Below are 17,826 nucleotides of genomic sequence, written 5' to 3'. Positions count from 1 at the left end.
ATAATTTTTAATATTCCTTAATATGATATATAAATATGATGAAACATCCGACCAATTTGCATCTGTTTTGTAGGGCACACATTACACTGTTTTATATGTACTCTACATCTACTAACTGTCGGCGACCGAAGAGTTAAAGGGAGGAGACGAAGCGTGTCACGCCTCATTGGGCAGATTATGTGCAGCAAACAAAAAGTGTGTATGTGGGTGCCAGTCAGTCAGTGTATCGGCCCCATCTGCACGCCTCTCCGCGCTCGCGAATCATAAGACGGTCGGCAACACTGTCACTTTCAACAGACGGGGAAATGTACTGACTGCACGGACTTCCCTGGACGCGCTCAACACATACTTGAAGATATACTGACAGCCATTTCGGAACCTTGTGGATTATTTTACCCTAGCACCATGGTGAGTAATGATAATTTTGCAATAAAAGCAGCCGGTGGCTAGAATAAACGGGACTCTGCAGCGCGCAAAACAGCATCCTCGCAGCTGCGTTAAAAAAGCCCGCAGATGGTAGTAGATGAGAGTCGTGAAAACACAAACTGGTTACACATCATAAAGTCGTAAAGTTGGAATAACAACCAGACCGCGGATTTAAAAGAAAGCGCAATAAATTATAGCCTGAAAGAGGAGGTCAATGGGTTCCTCTCCTCTATTTTAGAAATGCGCATATATTCGTGGCTCTATTATAGTATTTAGTTGAAATGCATATTCATTGGATCCTTTGTGTGATTTGAGAGTGCGACCTCACAGCTACAAAAGGAGAGGATCGTGAAAAGAAGGGCAAAATTCACATGGGGCTTTTTATTGATGAAGGGAACTTTGAGCATTTGTGTCCTGATAATACAATCGAGAGCCGAACGTGTCCGCCTGAAATAGCATCTCCATCATCATAAATTAACTGTCATTTAAACGCTTTGCAGAAATATAGCTCTATTTCTAAATGTTATTTTTCAGTCTGTTTTAGTGTACTTTATTTGAGCAATAGGCCTAAATACAGAATAAAAAATAAAACTAGATTGCATTAAAAATCTGGATCCGCTGAAAAAAATCTTAACGAATTTCAATTTATTAAAAAATAACTAAATAAATAAAATAGATTATTTAACACATTTTGAACTCACAGTAGTACCTTAATCTTCATAACTGTAGGTTGACAACATTTCACACATTTAATATTTTATTTCATTTATTTTTTAACCGCAACAAAAAGAGACTTTTTGGAAATCATATGTTGCACTAGAATATAGTATTTACAACAAAACCATTTTAAAAACAGACATTAATAAAGTGGAAAATTAATATCCATAAACTAAATATATCTGTTTGAAATATTTGTCCTATGTTTTTATTTTATTTAAACCCTGTTGTGTTGATCAAGTTACACCAGCAATTCACGCGTATAACTAGATACGAGAGATTCATTTCATTTGTAAATCTGAATTAGGGGCTTGGAAAAGAAAAAATAATTAACTCCGCGTGCTGCCTCAATTAAAGTCTCAGAAGAAATGTGGTGGATTATGGTAATAAGGAAACATACGTTCCTTCTTGTAGAATAGAGCTAAAGGTTAGCTGACATGAAATCAGTGACTTTGACAGAGCTACTGAATCCATTCGATATGGTCAAGGTTTGCAAATAGACCGAACGGGCTCATAAGGCCGGATTTTCGTCCTTGTCAAAGCCATGTAGAATATTTTCGACAAGTGGAAGAAAAATCTGAAAATACGCACTAAGAGGCTATTCTCTCGCAGTCATGCTTTTGAATCGAGTAATACATTGAAAAAAAAAGAAAAAGAATAACTTAGCTAAATGCACATTTTTACAGAATAAAAACTATTTAGCCTAATTCTTCGTTATTTTTTTCATAATATGAATTCTGTTTTAAATATGCATGGCATTACAGTAGCTTATCTGTCGGCAATGCACAAATGTACAATCGAATAGAAATGGTTTCATTTACATTTTTAAGAAGTCACGGGCCTAAATGTAAACAATGCGGTTTGGGAACTTTTGTTGAGTAGGTTAAGTCAAAATTTAGAAATCAAAATTGAGCCAAATATATATTTGAAATATTTGCATACCTAATAGAGACATTTATAAGTGGTTTTCTCTTTATTCACTCGCGTTTTTGCATTACAGCAGATGATGGAGGAATCCTGTTCGCAGAGACTTGCCTGGGATGGCGACGCAAAAGCGATGCAGCAGTGTTTAACGGATATATTTACCAGCGTCTACACCACCTGTGACATTCCGGAAAATGCCATTTTTGGTCCATGTGTTCTGAGTCACACTTCACTGTATGACAGCATCGCCTTTATTGCGCTGAAGTCCACAGACAAACGAACTGCGCCTTACATTTTCAGGGTATGTTCAACGTTTTCCTTTTTCACTTCCACAAAGCCTTGCATTTATTGCATTTTAGCAACAGGTCTAATAGTTTTCCAAGTCATTATATTTATTTATTTTAAACAATATTTGAACGATATTTATTTAGCTTAAACAAATAATGTAGGACCGTGGAAGAGGATTGTAACGGTTGATGGTTCAAATGTTTCTGTTCTGACCGTTTGACTGGTTCTGCAGGTGGACACATCCGCTGCCAACAGCTCCTCAGAAGGCCTGATGTGGCTCAGGCTGGTCCAGTCGGCCAGAGACAGAGATGAACAGAACCTAGAGGCCTATGTGAAGAACGGCCAGCTATTCTACAGGTCGCTGAGGAGAATAGAGAAAGATGAAGAGCTGTTGGTGTGGTATGGAAAGGATCTCATTGAGCTGCTTCTCTTAAGCTCCAGCAGGAATCAAGTTAAAAGTAAAGGTACATTTGAAGATTCATACATGCTATTTCTTAACAGTGTTTGAGTGTAAATACTAAAATATAATTTGGATTGTGAATACAAAAGTACGTATTTAAAAGAAGCAGCACCTGAGTAAAATGTGTACATCATCTTTTTAATACTTACCTTTTTGTAAGTGGTACGGCTTGTTCATATTTTACTCAAATTTGGCTTGCAATAACTGAGCAATTGTAGACTGTATAGAAAAATGTCATGCAGTCAGTAATTAATACACTCAAAATTTTTTTTTTTTTACCAAAATCACTACCAAATCAATGAAATTATGAATTATTCTGAACCTGTTCTAGGACATCTTCCCTAAAAAGTCTCAACTTTTTCTTTTCCCCCACCAATTATGTGTTGCAGGAACTTCACCCTTTTTGTGCCCAGACTGTAGCCAGCGTTTCCAGTTCGAATTTCCCTTTTTGGCTCATCTCAGATTCCGCTGCACTAAGAGACTACAAGGCATGTCCAGCCCAGTGGAAGAGGCCAAGGACGCCAGTGACCAGGCCAGTTTACCTCCTGCCAGATCAAGTCCCAAACTGGGCAGGTCTGATGGCTTCTCCAATCCACAAGACGGAAAGCCATCCACAGACTTTCATAATCTGGCCAGGGATTTGGAGAATAACCGAACCAGTCCGCCGAGTGACAAAGAGGCAGAGATCCTGAGCGAAAGCTCTGGAAAGCGCAAGTTCTCTGACATGGAGGACAGCAGGAACAGTGGATTATCTCAGCCTCCCAAGTCCAAAGAGGAGTTGGCCAACTCGGCACAGCAGTACCGTGGAGTGTACGGTCTGGATGAGAGCAGGCGGGCTTTCTCTCCCTCTGTCTCAGAGACGACGGAAACCAAGAGGAGCGCCTTTACTGAGGTCAAGAAGTCATCTCAGGGCTTGAAGCACAGCGGCAAAAACTCCAGCTTCAACTCGGAGAACAAGGAAGCCGGCCGGCCCAACAGCAACCCAGCTGAAAAGCACCTTAATATCAGACAGGTTCTCAGTGAGACTCAGCCCCCGCAGTCACGAATGGAGACCTCGTCAATTGGCAGCGCTTTTACATCGGTGCCCCAGCATAGTGGTGGAGGCTCGGAGAGAAAGAGTGCCTTTAGCCAGCCGTCTCGCACCTTCTCGCAGCTATCACCTCTTGTCATGGCACCCAAGCTCCTGCCGGCAGTAGACTGCCATCCCACAGTGGGCGACACTGTCTCTTCCAGTAGACTCTACCAGGCAGACCACCTCGCTGCAAAGCTTCAAGGCTCAGAACTCGGCAGCAACTGCCCCGTGCCGAGCGGCATTGCAAAACAGAGCCCTTTCCTTTACACCACAGCCTTCTGGCCCAAGACCTCAGGCCCAATCCAGCTGCAGATGCCCTCAGCTCTCACGCTCCTGCCCCCTTCGTTCACATCCCTTTGTCTGCCCGCTCAGAACTGGTGTGCCAAATGCAATGCCTCCTTCCGCATGACCTCTGACCTGGTCTACCACATGCGCTCGCACCACAAAAAGGAGTTTGCCATGGAACCTCTAGTTAAAAGAAGGAGAGAGGAAAAGTTAAAGTGTCCAATCTGTAACGAGTCTTTCAGGGAGCGACACCACCTTTCCCGACACATGACCTCTCACAACTGAGGATTTAATTTTTCTGTCTTTCTTTTTTTCTTGCAATTTTTTTTTTATCAAAAGGGAATATGTTTAATCTGGAGGAGTAATGCCAACACATATGCTCTCGTTTTCAAAAGACATTACTGATTAAATGGTTTCTTTCAAATGTCATGTTTTTCTTTGTGTGAGTGTGCGTGTGTGTGTGTGTGTGTGTGTGTGTGTGTGTGTGTGTGTGCAAAGATGCATTTAAAAACCTAAAATCTATTTATTATATGAAGCACTTATTATTTGAAAAAAGGGACAATAATAATGTAAGTGTACTTTGAATTTTGTAAAAATTAATGTATAATGTACATAAAACAATTAAAATGCAGATCATTTCATTGAGAGTTTCAATGACATGTTTTGTCTATATGCATAAGGATATTGAGCAATGGGGACATGATGTTGAAGTGTATTTAAGAGTGCATGTAAATTATAGTTATTGGTATAAGATGCAGTCTATTCAAAACAATGTAAATACTTGTTTTGTTTGAATACAAAGTGTCATATTTTGTGTCTGTGAGGAATAGATTCAGTGTTTCTTCCTTTTGCTGAAATTTACTATTTGATAGTTTATCTAATCATGTTGAATGCTTTGACAATAAAATAGCTTTATTTTCACTTGACTGTGTGGTTAATTCTGACTGACTTTAAAATGACTGGAATTTACATATCAAACAAGGCAAATAGTTCGCTTACCCTCTACATCGAGCGGCGCAGATAGGAAGCTATTGTATTATTTACAGTTGCGGCTACAGTGTTCTTTTAAAGTCATACAGTAATTCATACAGAAATTATAATATCGACGATAAGCAGGTGTGCAGTTTTAAGTAGCCTAATACAATTTTAACAAGTATTTCAGAAAGAAATTTACGTAGAAAAATTTGCCATTTCTTGGATTATTTGTTTTTTAATAAGCGATAGTCTAATGCTTTACACAATTTACCGACCACCGATTTTAATACGGTCAATAAATTAATTAAGAGCCGGATCCGACATGAAAAATATTTGATGGTAAAAATGCACACATGATAAAAACGTTTGTATAAAAACCGATACATGAAGTTGCCTATTCGGTTAAGTAAAATCCCATTTGCTAGTTTATTATTGTATAGCAATAACAGTTATGATGATGATGGTGATGATGATAATTTAAAACATGTTAAAAGCAACATTTCCAAGGCATTCTCTTTAAGGGAAAATGACAAGAGCTTAATTATAATATCAAATAGCGAGACGCCTCCAAGAAAGTCGATCAGTGTGGTTGGTTAGCCTACCTTAATTTTTGGATAATGAATATCAGGCCAGTAATAATGAATATCACTATAAATAAATAAATAATTAATTAAATAAACAAACGAAAACGACAGCTACATTTAACATGGGCGTTCTTTATTTATAAACCACGTGCTATGGTGTCACGAAGACAACCATTAAAAGTGTTAAGTATTTCGATTATTTCACTATTTTATCAATTCATTTTCTCTTAACTTTATCCAAAGTGCTTCAGGAAATTAAGAGACGAGTAAACACCTATCGGTTTTATTATTAGCTGCAGTAAAAATATGAAGCAGGTTATAGCTTTATTAACCTATTTGGAAAAAAAAACTCGGTTTAATAACTGCAATTAAACAACTTAAAGAGCATCGAATGTAGCTAAAAGGTCAACTTTAAATTAACAGTCTAATATTTTTTTTTTTAAATCCAACAAGCGCCCTCTCATTATTAAAGCCAAGATTTAGACATTTATTTCACATTCATAACATGAGCCACAAGTATGTCAATAAAACATTACAGCCTTTGCATGTAAGTTAATACCTGTCAAAACAACTGCGATTTACAACGACTTTCTGTCTTTAACCGACAATAAAACAGCATATGATTTGATTGCTATTCGTTGGTTTATATTATGTTTATATGTCTTTTTCGGATATAAATTACTGTCGGAAGTTGTATTGCGTGGCGCTTGAAACCAAGAAGCCGAGAGGGAGATCCAACCCCTAAAATAGCTCAACAGTGACACCAAGCTTTGATGGTGAAAAATTCAACTAAATCAGGATTTTAACAAATGTGTTTCGTTTGCCTGCTATTTCAGAGCCTTAGTCTGCCACCTATTGGTTATATCAATATTATTTGAATGTATATCAGTAGCAGTGATATTAAAGGGATAGTTCGCCTTAAAATAAAACGCTGTCATCATTTACTCAACCTTTACTTGTTCCAAATCAGTTTGAGTTTTCTTGTTCTGAACACAAACGAAGATATTTTGAAGAATACTGGAAACCTGTAACAATTGATTTTCTAAGGAAAAACAAATAATTTGGAAGTCAGTGGTTAGAGGTTTCCCACATTTTTCAAAATGTCTTCTTTTGTGTTCAGTAGAACAAAAACACGCAAACTGGTTTGGAACAAGTGAATGACAGTAAATGATGATGTAATTTTTATTTTTGGTGAAATTAAATGAAAATATCCATTTAAAGACAAAAATAGGCCTGTCACAGTATCTATTTTTTGTCATACAATACATTGCACTAAATATTTAGCGATAAATTATATTATTGTCATTTTAAAACTATTTTATGCCACTCATTTTATAATGTCAGAATGAAAATATAATAGCATCATAATGCTTAATAATTAGGCATTGGGATCAGAATTTGAAAACAAATATCCAAAACAAATAATAACTAAAAATGATAAATGTTAACAAAAAAAGTGCAAGGTAAAAAGAACTAGAAAATATTAACAGATCTCGCATGGAAATATACTTATGTAATTTTTAGTACATACTATAGTGTTTTTTTTAAATCATACTGACACCTCCAATAGAGATAGAGAGGTTATGCAATCAGCAAAAATGTGGCTGATATTGTTTTTTTTTTTCACCGAAAATGATTGAGGTCATGACCATGTGGTCAGTATATTGATTTTTGTAACAGGCCTAGACAAACAGCTCTGTTCTCACTACATTTGCAAAAAAATATAATTACAAGATGGATATGAGGAAAAAGGAAAAAAAAGACATATTAGCTGTTACTTATTCTCACACCAAAAAAGGTGATAAAACTTTTATTATTCTTGTATATATGTTGGAAAGGCCACTAATATGTTATATATTATATATACTTCTTCCTCAAATTTCTAATAAATGGATAGTTCATTCAGAAATGATTATGTTTTAAATTTGCTCACTTTTTATGCAGCCTGAAGTGGTTCCAAATCTTTATGAGTTTCTTTGTTGAACACAAAAAATATATATTTTCAAGAAAGCTGAATATGGGTAGCCATTGACATCCATGCTATGAAAAAAATACCATGTATGGAAGTCGATAAGTAGGCCAACATATATATTCTTTTGTGTTTAACAGGATTGTGAAAAGTAAAGGGTGAGTAAATGATGACAGAATTTTCATTTTTGGGAGAACTATTCTTTTACTCTACCAATCTCAAATGTCACTTAATATAGTTTTCAATTATTGGCACTGTTAGTATATACAGTATGAAATTGTCATTGTTTATTTGTGAAATAAGCAATAAAATAAAACAAATTATGTTAACGCTTCTGTACAACTGTAAGTCATGCCTGACTACTTTCATAACTAAATATGTTAAAATGAAAAAATGAATTTATTATGATATGAATCGCTTAGGGTGGCAGTAAGTGTGGTCAACGAGTATTGGCAAAAAACATAATGAGAAGATTTTGAGTACATGCTAAATCCCTTAACCAGACTCCATAACTAAATCTAAAAGGACCAAAAATTTTATTTCTGTCAAAAATCATTTACTCATACTTGTCACAAACCTGCCACAAAAATGTAGATATATACAATAAGTTACTGTAGATTCTACAGGAAATTGTTAACAGTGTAAATAAATAAATAAATAAATAATAATAATAATGATAATAATGACGATGATATCAGGAGATCAGGAAGAGGACAGATATTATTAATAAATGGAATAAAACAGAAAATTCTGTAAAAAGTAGTTTATTCATCCTTCACTTGCCACAAACCTGTTTGAGTTTCTTCTGCTGAACACTAAAGAAGATAGTTTGAACAACATTTGTTTTTCAGCTTCTGGTAATCAAAGGTTAACGGTTTGTAACCTTCTTTAAAATGACTTACTTTGTGTTTGTATTTTGTGAAAAAAAGAGAAACTTCTAAAGACTTGGAACCACTTTATGTGAGTAAACAGTGAGAAAATGCATTTTTTTAGGTGAACTATTTCTTTAACAGCAACTTTCTAACATTTAACAATCAGCAAATTAAAGGTTTTGGAGTCAAAAATCATAGCTGATAGTTAAATGAACCCTAAAACTAAAGCCTGACCTATATATGTGAAATAAAAACAAAATCAACCCTATTGCAGGCCCTGAACTCAGTGTGACAGCAATTTAATACGCGAACCTAAAAATACCCCTTTCTCAATCATAAAAAGCGATGAAAGGATTTAGTCCAGAATATGAGGTAATGGCTTGAGAGATGATGATAGTCACTTATACTTAGTGAAGATATTTATTGCCTGTCCCGTGTTTTGTGACTGGAGTCATCCGTCCCTTCGTAAGCTCCGGTTACATTTGTCACGGTATCACTCAGCACCTCTCGCTCGGGCTCAGTTTATACCCTTCTCACATGTGGTCAATGTGCTCACCCTTGGCTAACCCAGCAGGCTTTACGTGTGATTGTGTCCTATGGTCAACTGCCTCGAGCGTCCATGCATCTGTCTCTTCCCTTCATCTTCCTGTTGTTCTCTAACTTCTTGGCAAACGGGACCCTCGCATCAAAATAGATCTGCCTGAAACACACCAATCTCATACTGTATATTGTACGAGTGAGGTATTTATAGATTATTCGCACTAACGACGCAGAGACATCTGAGATCATGACGAGAAGTACGAGAAAGCTGAAGGCATGGTTTACTACTGACGGCATACTGTTTGCGATTCTCGATTCAGGCTAAAATGTGTAAATTTGCCAATTGCTACACTGCTGAAAACAAAGAAGTGGCCCTGAAACAATTCTCACTCTGATATTTCTTGTAACAATTTCACAAATAATTTCAAGGAAATGGTAAAACATTGAATTAAATGTGCAATGTGTAGTGGAAAGACTGAAATGATGATGATTATTTTTAATATTATGCAGATATAAATTCAAAAAATTACTGGTGATAAATCAAATACACAAAAAAGGTAATCAAAACAAGGTTTGTGTGTGAGGACGTTTGTATGTGTGTGTGAATGCAACTAGGTGTGGGGGTGGAAATATACAAGCAAAACAGCATATAGAAAAGTACAGCAGGTATAAAAATAGTACTGTAGAAAGCAGTATCAATCAAGGTAATAATAATTGTATTGATAATAAGAAGAAAACAATAACAAGAGTAATAAAAAACATCTATAATGGAGAAAGAAGAAGGTCATAGATAATAATAGTGATAATGGTAAAAATATTTAATATTACTATTATTATTATTAATATTATTTTTATTAAATTAATACTTTTTAGGTTGATGTTGGGAAATAATTACTATTATTATTATTGTTGTTGTTATTTATTAATAATAATAATTAAGTAAATAATCTGTGGTTCTGATTTTTAAGAAAGGGGGTTCGAGGATGTGCTTCAACTATAAGAGGATCACACTCCTTAGCCTCCCTGGGAAAGTCAATGCCAGGGTACTGGAGAGGAAGATCCAGCCGGTGGTTGAACCTAGTATCCAGGAAGAACAATGCTGTTTCCTTCCAGGCCATGGTACACTGGATCAGTTCTATACCCTCATTAGGGTGCTCGAGGGTTCATGGGAGTATGCTTAAGCACATGTGTGTTGTGGACTTGGAAAAGGCATTTGACGGTGTCCCTTGTGGCATTCTGTGGGAGGTGCTCTGGCGAGTATGGGGTCAGTTAAGGGCTGTCTCGTCCCTGTATGAACAGATTAAGAGTTTGGTTGACATTGCCGGCAATAAGTCAGACTTCCAGTGCATGTAGGACTCCGGCAGGGCTGCCCCTTGTCACCAATTCTGTTCATAATTTTTATGGACAGACTTTCTATGCACAGCCTTGGGCCGGAGGGGTCCGGTTCAGGGACCACAAGGTTTCATCTGTTATTTGCAGACGATGTTGTTCTGTTGGCTTCATCGAATATGGACCTTCAGCATGCACTGGGGCGGTTTGCTGCCAAGTGTGACGTGGCTGGGATGAGAATCAGCACCTCCAAGTCTTAGGCTAAGATGCTCCACCGGAAAAAGGTGGTTTGCCATCTCCAGGTTGGAGGAAAGTTCTTACCCCAGGTGGAGGAGTTCAAGTATCTTTTGTTCACAAGTGAGGATGGAACGTGAGATTGACAGACGGGTCAGTGCAGCGGCAGCAGTAATGCGGTCGATGTACTGGTCCATTGTGGTAAAGAAGGAACTGAGCCAAAAGGCAAAGCTCTTGATTTACCGGTCAATCTACGTTCCCACTCTCACCTATGGTCATGAGCTTTGGGTCATGACCGAAAGTACAAGATCCTGGATACAAGCAGCCGAAATGAGTTTCCTTAGCAGGGTGGCAGGGAGTACCCTTGTAGATAGGGTGAGGAGCTCTGTCACCTGAGAGGAGCTCAAAGTAGAGCTGCTGCTCCTCCACATCGAAAGAATTCAGCTGAGTGGCTCAGGAATTGGTTTCGAATGCCTCCTGGACGACTACCTAGGGAGGTGTTCCAGGCATGTCCCACCGGGACGAGACCTTGTGGATAACCCAGGACACGCTGGAGGGACTATGTCTTTCGGTTGGCCTAGAAACATCTCAAGATCCCCCTGGAAGAGCAGGAAGAAATATCTGGGGAGATGGATGTCTGGGGTTCTCTCCTGAGACTGCCTCCGCGACCCGGCCCCAGAAAAGTAGATGAAAATGAATGAATCAATGAATAAATAAACACTAATTGTAAGGCTGCCTGATACAGCAACTGAAATAATGTTGTATTTATAACTTTGGAAATTATGTTTTATGTTACAGAATATCCTTATAAATATATAAAATTAGATGTTATTCTAATATTTGATTATTGCGATCAAGCAATAAGGCAAACACTACAACAATCTACAGTCAACGTGAAGTCAAAACTCTTTCTGTATAAATTAGTATTGCAATAATTAGCACTTGATTTATCTGTGCACAATGCATCGTTCTCATTATTTAGATTATTATTATTCATGGTGCTTGTAATCTTGAATCAACAAACATTAACCTTTCCCCTTTCCCTCCAGCAGCATGTCACTGGAGAGACACACTATTAGCAATTTAGCAAAGCAACAACAATCTAATAAGTGAAACAATTCTCAATGGAAAAAGTCTTGTCCTGTTTTTTTTCCAATTATTTTCCCTAAGATATCTGTCAGAATATATGATCACAGCTTCTGTTTCATGTAGACTTACTGAAAGGAATAGTTCATATTAAATATTTTCACACTTGAAATTGATACTAAAACCCTGGGTCATAGTAACCCTTGTTAAATGGAATCCTGTATTCATGAGCTGACATTTCACACTATACGTTCCTAAACCATATTTACAGTCAAAGGCTCGGTTTCACAGACAGGACTTAGACTAAAGCCAGGATTAAATCAAAGAAAATTTATAGCACATTTGCTATTGTATATTAGTGAGCCAGGATTGAGCCAACGTTTTATTAGGACATTTAAGAAGTCATTTTTATAAATGTGCCTTAGAAAAAAAAACATCACTGTCCATCTTAAGACAAAACAAACGCACTGGGGTTGCAGGATATTAGAAATAACAATTTCACCAGATGACTAAAATAGCTCTACTGTATTTGGTAAGAATTTAGGTACAGAAATAGAATAATTTAACGTAAAATATCACTACATCCTCATTGTATAAATAATTTTATTAAATATTTTTTATTAAAATTACAAATGGTACAATTTCTTGTGTCAGAATGCTTTAAACTCTATTGGTATGCTCAGTCACAGGACTTAAAAACACATGTAAATGATAAATTTTTGCTCTATAATGATAAAAATCATCAATAACTGTGCCTTCTGGTTCAACATTCAACTATTCAACATTGTAGATCCTGCGAACTGATTATTGCAGATGCACACATTGTGATATTGAGGCAAAAACAATGTACTGTGCAGCCCTAAAGACACTAGTACATTATAAGATAAGTCAGTGCAAGTTTCTATCACAGCTCATATTTATGTTTTAGACTCAGGCTAAAAGCCTTCCCACCAAGCCATTTTGTATTTAAAACATGTTTACAACCATCCAAACATATACATTTTGGCTAAACATAGTTCAATTTAGGCTGCCAGTGAAAAAATAGGTGTGTTACAGAAGCCCATAAAGTCCTCAAACAGCCAGAATAGACAGACTTTACATGTTTATCCATTTATTCTTGTATATTTGATGACTTGTGTATTTTTATTTTTGGACTATTGTTGGATGTTAGGGCTGGGCGATTTGGCCTAAAATCCAAATCTCAATTAATTGAACCTTTTCACACCATTATGAGTAATGAACAAATATTTCTTTATTTTTTTTTTTGCCCTTATAGTTCACTGACAAGTTTTGAACAGTAAATATGCTCACTTATTACAAGTGAGAGATTTTTGAATGAAGAGTGCATAACTTGATTTTAAAATAATTGAAAACACAAACTATCTACTATCTATGATTAATTATTGAACATCAACGTTGAACAACTGAAATTAAAACACACATTGCCTAAAACCAACAGTATTTTTTTCTATTAAAAAAGTGAAAATAAATAACCTGCAATTTTGAAAACAAAATTAATTATTTTAGAGATCAGATGTGGCTGCAAAGTGGCCGCAGAAGTAGAAATCAGCCACAGCCTTTAACAGAGTGGGGTCATGTGACACATAGGAAAGGTAAATGAAAAATTAGATTGATTATAGGTTCAGAATGTCGATTACAATTACTTTAATCGCCCAGCTCTATAGATGTATATTAGACTGACAATCCAAATTTAGTCTTTGCACATTCTCCCATTCACAAACTACAACCAGTTTCGTTCATCCAATTCACCTTTACTAGAGCACTTGGAGGAAACCCATCATCATCAATTCAATTCACAAAACAATTAAAAGAAAATTCATTGAAATATAATATAAAAATATGATGTTTATATACACTTTATATTTCTGTGACTGTCCAAAGCACAATATGATTAATATAACTGTTAGCAACTTAGCATATTGACAAAACAAGCTCCACAATAGGCCTTTTACATGCACTATCGCCATTTTAAACACTATGTGAAGTTTATTTCTAAACTAATTTCGAGAGGTTCACATGCTTATGATTCCTTGCAGCTGATCCCGCATTATCCAATTTAGGATTCACCAATCAGATGATTCCTAAGCCACTATGAATACTCTAAGTTTCATATAACTGCCATCTTTGTTTTGAAGAATCCCCCCTTCCACCCCTACTCCTCTTCCTTTCCTAGATGGGTGGCACAATGGTCAAGTGGTTAGCACTGTTGCCTCACAGCAAGAACGTCACTGGCTCTAGTCCTTACCAAGCCAGCTGACGTTTACACGTTCTCCCTGTGCTTATGTGGGTTTCCCTCCCGGGTTTTCCCTGGTTTCCTCCCACCATCCAAAAACATGCAACTTAAGTTAATTGACTAATCCAAATCAGCACCATAGACATTCACCTAGTAAGTAGTTATCTCGTAAGAGCAATCACTATCTGTTCATTAGCTACTACAGCAGAGGAGTTCTCGAGATCTATCTGAGCTCAAACTCCCCTCTCACCTTGCAAATGGGTGGGATCCCCGGGCTCGAGGATCTTATGAGCTCAGGGCTCTCTCCCGGGACAGCATGCCAAACAAGCTTTATAATCAATTATCAGCTAAGTGTGAACTCTAGAATTTAAATCCTGGGAAATAAATGTTTCAAGCTTGTAATTTAGAATCACTTTTGAGCACTGAACATGTAAAAACCACATCAAAAAAATGCCACACTCACCATTTAAAGCCATGTCAAGTAGTGACATGAATTGTGTCATAGAAAGAGAAGGAGAGATGTATCATTTTTAACTTTGTAGACTAAAAAGTCTCTGTAAGGCTGTTGCACTGTAGAAGCTCTGTCACGAAAACAAATTCCTCGTATGTGTGAACATACCTGGCAATAAAGCTCTTTCTGATTCTGATTCTGATTTTGCCAAAAGACTCACTAAAAACAGGTTAAATCATGTATTTATCAAATCAATGACAAGGGAATCACAAATAGAGTATGCAATAAATAAATAAAAATTTAAATGTCAATAAACCAGGGTTTGAAACATCAGTTTATGAATACCTGATAAACTCTTGCTGAATTACATGTAGTAATAAATGTGAGGCTAGAAAATAGATTCTGTTTACCCAGGAAAAGAGTAGGGTTAACTGCTTTGGAGCAGGGTAGTACTTGGTGGCAAGTTTCATAAGCCTGAGTACAAAGAAATGTTAATGCTGGTTCTACATGAAAAAATCCAATGTAAAAAAGGTATTAAAAGGTGGGTTCAGAATGACACTGAAAAACTCTATTATTTACTCGCTCTCGGGCTGTTCCAAATCTGCAGGCCTTTTTTTCTATTGTGAACGGAAAAAAAAATTATCAAGAACCTTCTCCTTTTATGGACTAGAGTGGATGTCTGTCTTTCCTAATTACTCCCAGGGCAGTTTATATCAAAGTTAATATTCAGCTGCACCATGTTGGTGTTTCGTAACATCTAACTTTTACAAAGTGGATAGTTATTCCAACGCTCAACCCCAAACCTGGAGAACCAGGACATACACACATACACGGACAATTTAGCTTCCCCAATTCACCTGTCTTTGGACTGTAGGGGAAACCAGAGCACCAAAAGCAAACCCATGCAAAGAGAACATGCAAACTCCACACAGAAATGCTTGAACCAGGGGGCTTGAACCAGTGTCCTTCTTGCTGTGAGGTGACAGCATTACCCACTGCACCACCGTGTAGCCCCTATAGTAGATGTCGGTGTAAATAAATGTTTGATTTTGAACAGTCTTTAGAAGGATGTCTTTTTTGTGAAAACATGACGTTAAAGGGTTAGTTCACCAAAAAATTACAATTCCGTTATTAATTACTCACTGTCATGTTGTTCCAATCTCCTGAGACTTTTATTCATCTACAGAACACAAACCAAGATATTTTAGATGAAAACCAAGAGCTCTCTGACCCTCCATAGACAGCAGTGACCCAGACACATTCAAAGTCCAGAAAAGTACACAAAAATATTTTCTAAATATTACGTGACTTCAGTGGTTCAACTGTAATCATATGTAGCTCCAAAAGTATTTTCTCTGCCTTATTAGGTCAGCTGCACAACATGCACGCACTGTATCGCCTGTAGTAAATGTGCACTGGGACTTGATGCAGCTAAAGAGTTTTAACTCACGTTTTAACAATGTTTTTGCTTTCTTTACTTTTAATGACTCACAATCATTGCTGTTTATGAAGGATAAGAGAGCTCTTGGATTTCATTTAAAGAATCTAAAAAGGTCTCAGAGGATTGGAACGACATTAGAATGAGTAATTCATATCAGAATTTTAAATTCTGTGTGAACTAACCCTTTAAATAAATAATTTGATCAAATTAATTTTTGAATGAGGTATCAAACAAGAGGTCATTTTCACTACAGGTGATAAACGAGATGTTATGAAACAGTTTTAATTTTATTACGGATACAAAAATCATCGAACTTCATGAGTAACCTGATAATCTTTGCCATGGATATTGGTATTAAAGTACACAAATTAAGCACCCTTCAGTAAAAGTGTAGATATCCTAAAAAAGAAATTGCATAATACTGTAAGCTTGAACATCTAAAAATGTAAATATTTTCTTTCTCCAGGTCTCTGATTGGTTGAATTTATCTATATGAACAAGCAGCGGATAACAGCCTGCTTAAGTTATTTTAAAACAGCACACATTCAATCTTGCTCTGCGTTGACACGGACAAATTTACACTTAGCGTTCACTTCAAAGATGAACAGATCCGTTTTATAGACATGCTTTTGCACTTAGCATGCTCTCTGTCCTCCTCAACTGTTTGTACCTGTCTGCTGTGTGTCTGCCTTGCGAATTCTGAGCATTGCTGAGAGTAATAGACAGATCTGAGAGCAGGCGAGTGTTTAGCCGCACCTGTCTCTTCTCTTCAGACTCCTGTCCTTCATGGGTCATACACTAAATCTTGCGGTAAAGAGAAACAGATTATCAATTGATTTCAGGCATCTCAAAATCTCCTTCTGTCTTCTCTTGCTTATATGCCTTAAATAAATGATACATTATCAAATATATTGTGGTATTTTAAAGAGACAGTTGTATAAATGTATATTTGTGAAAAAACTATTTGGATTTTTTTTTCTTCGCAAGGTCCCATTACTTAATGTTAGTTAATCATTAACTAAGATCGGATAACAATGAGCATTACATTTGTTTGGTATTTACTAATCTTAATTTAGATTTGTTAACTAAAACTGATCATTGCTATTTTATGTTAGTTTAGCGATATTAAATAAAATCATCATCATCATTAACATCACCATCATCATCATCATTATTATCATTATTATTATTATCATCATCATCATCGTCATCATTATTATAGACATTTTGAGAAAAAGATACAAACTCAAAACTACAAAATAAAAATAAAAAAGCTTGCAATTTTAGGACAGAATTTTGAGAAATAAAAACTCAATATCCCATGAAAAAGGTGTAAACTCAGAAATGTGAAATGTAAATAGAAATAAATTTGACTTTAGAAAAATGTAAAAAAAAAAAAAAAAAAGTTCAATATTCTGAATAATAAAGTCCGAATTGTGAGGGGAATTTTTCTAATTTTCAGATATTTTATAGTCTATAAACTTTCAAACGTAGAAAATAAGGATTGCTGCTGAAAAAAATAGGGAAATGTTTTACAGGAAAAAAAGAAAAAAAAACTCAGAAGACTGAGATATAAAACCTAGAAATGGAGACAGCATATACATCTGCAAAAATAATTTTTAATGTTTAAATGTAAAAAAAAATTGCATTAAAAAATTTGCAGAAATTTTCTTAAATATTAAATTTTGTGAAATATATGTCTGGATTTGGAAAACTCAATATCGTGAGAAAAAGGCAAGTACTAAGATTACTAAGAGTACTAAGAGTGAGATATAAAACCCAGAACTGTGTGACAGAATATACATTTGCAACTTAAATAAATAAAAAAAAATTTAATCAGAGCTGTGAAAAGCAAAATCACAATTATAAGAAAATGAATTGTGAAATATAAACTCTTAATTCTGAAGGGGGAAAAGGAC

The 17,826-nt window shown here is 36.0% G+C and overlaps 1 protein-coding gene across 2 annotated transcripts; it reads left to right on the top strand.

The window, feature by feature from the left end:
* Positions 1-223: 223 nt before the first annotated feature.
* On the top strand, positions 224-5,053 carry prdm8b (PR domain containing 8b). 2 transcript variants are annotated; one of them, XM_056456996.1, is made up of 4 exons: positions 224-408; positions 2,147-2,368; positions 2,588-2,819; positions 3,205-5,053. In XM_056456996.1, the coding sequence occupies exons 1-4, from the start codon at positions 406-408 to the stop codon at positions 4,455-4,457; spliced, it is 1,710 nt and encodes a 569-aa protein (XP_056312971.1). In that variant the 5' UTR covers positions 224-405; the 3' UTR covers positions 4,458-5,053. The 2 variants fall into 2 exon arrangements, with proteins under 2 accessions (XP_056312971.1, XP_056312970.1); XM_056456995.1 differs by having other exon boundaries at positions 2,144-2,368.
* The last annotated feature ends 12,773 nt before the right edge of the window (positions 5,054-17,826 follow it).

Source organism: Danio aesculapii, chromosome 5 (assembly GCF_903798145.1).
Source record: "Danio aesculapii chromosome 5, fDanAes4.1, whole genome shotgun sequence".
Classification (NCBI taxonomy): domain Eukaryota; kingdom Metazoa; phylum Chordata; class Actinopteri; order Cypriniformes; family Danionidae; genus Danio; species Danio aesculapii.
The sequence above is the reverse complement of the archived record's forward strand: the minus strand, read 5'-3'. Positions and strand labels throughout refer to the sequence as shown.

Bases quoted from the DNA above. Each gene is read 5' to 3' on its own strand.
- prdm8b (XM_056456995.1), top strand. The intron at 2,369-2,587 runs GTATGTTCAACG...CTGGTTCTGCAG, and splicing joins CTGCGCCTTACATTTTCAGG to GTGGACACATCCGCTGCCAA. The intron at 2,820-3,204 runs GTACATTTGAAG...TATGTGTTGCAG, and splicing joins GAATCAAGTTAAAAGTAAAG to GAACTTCACCCTTTTTGTGC.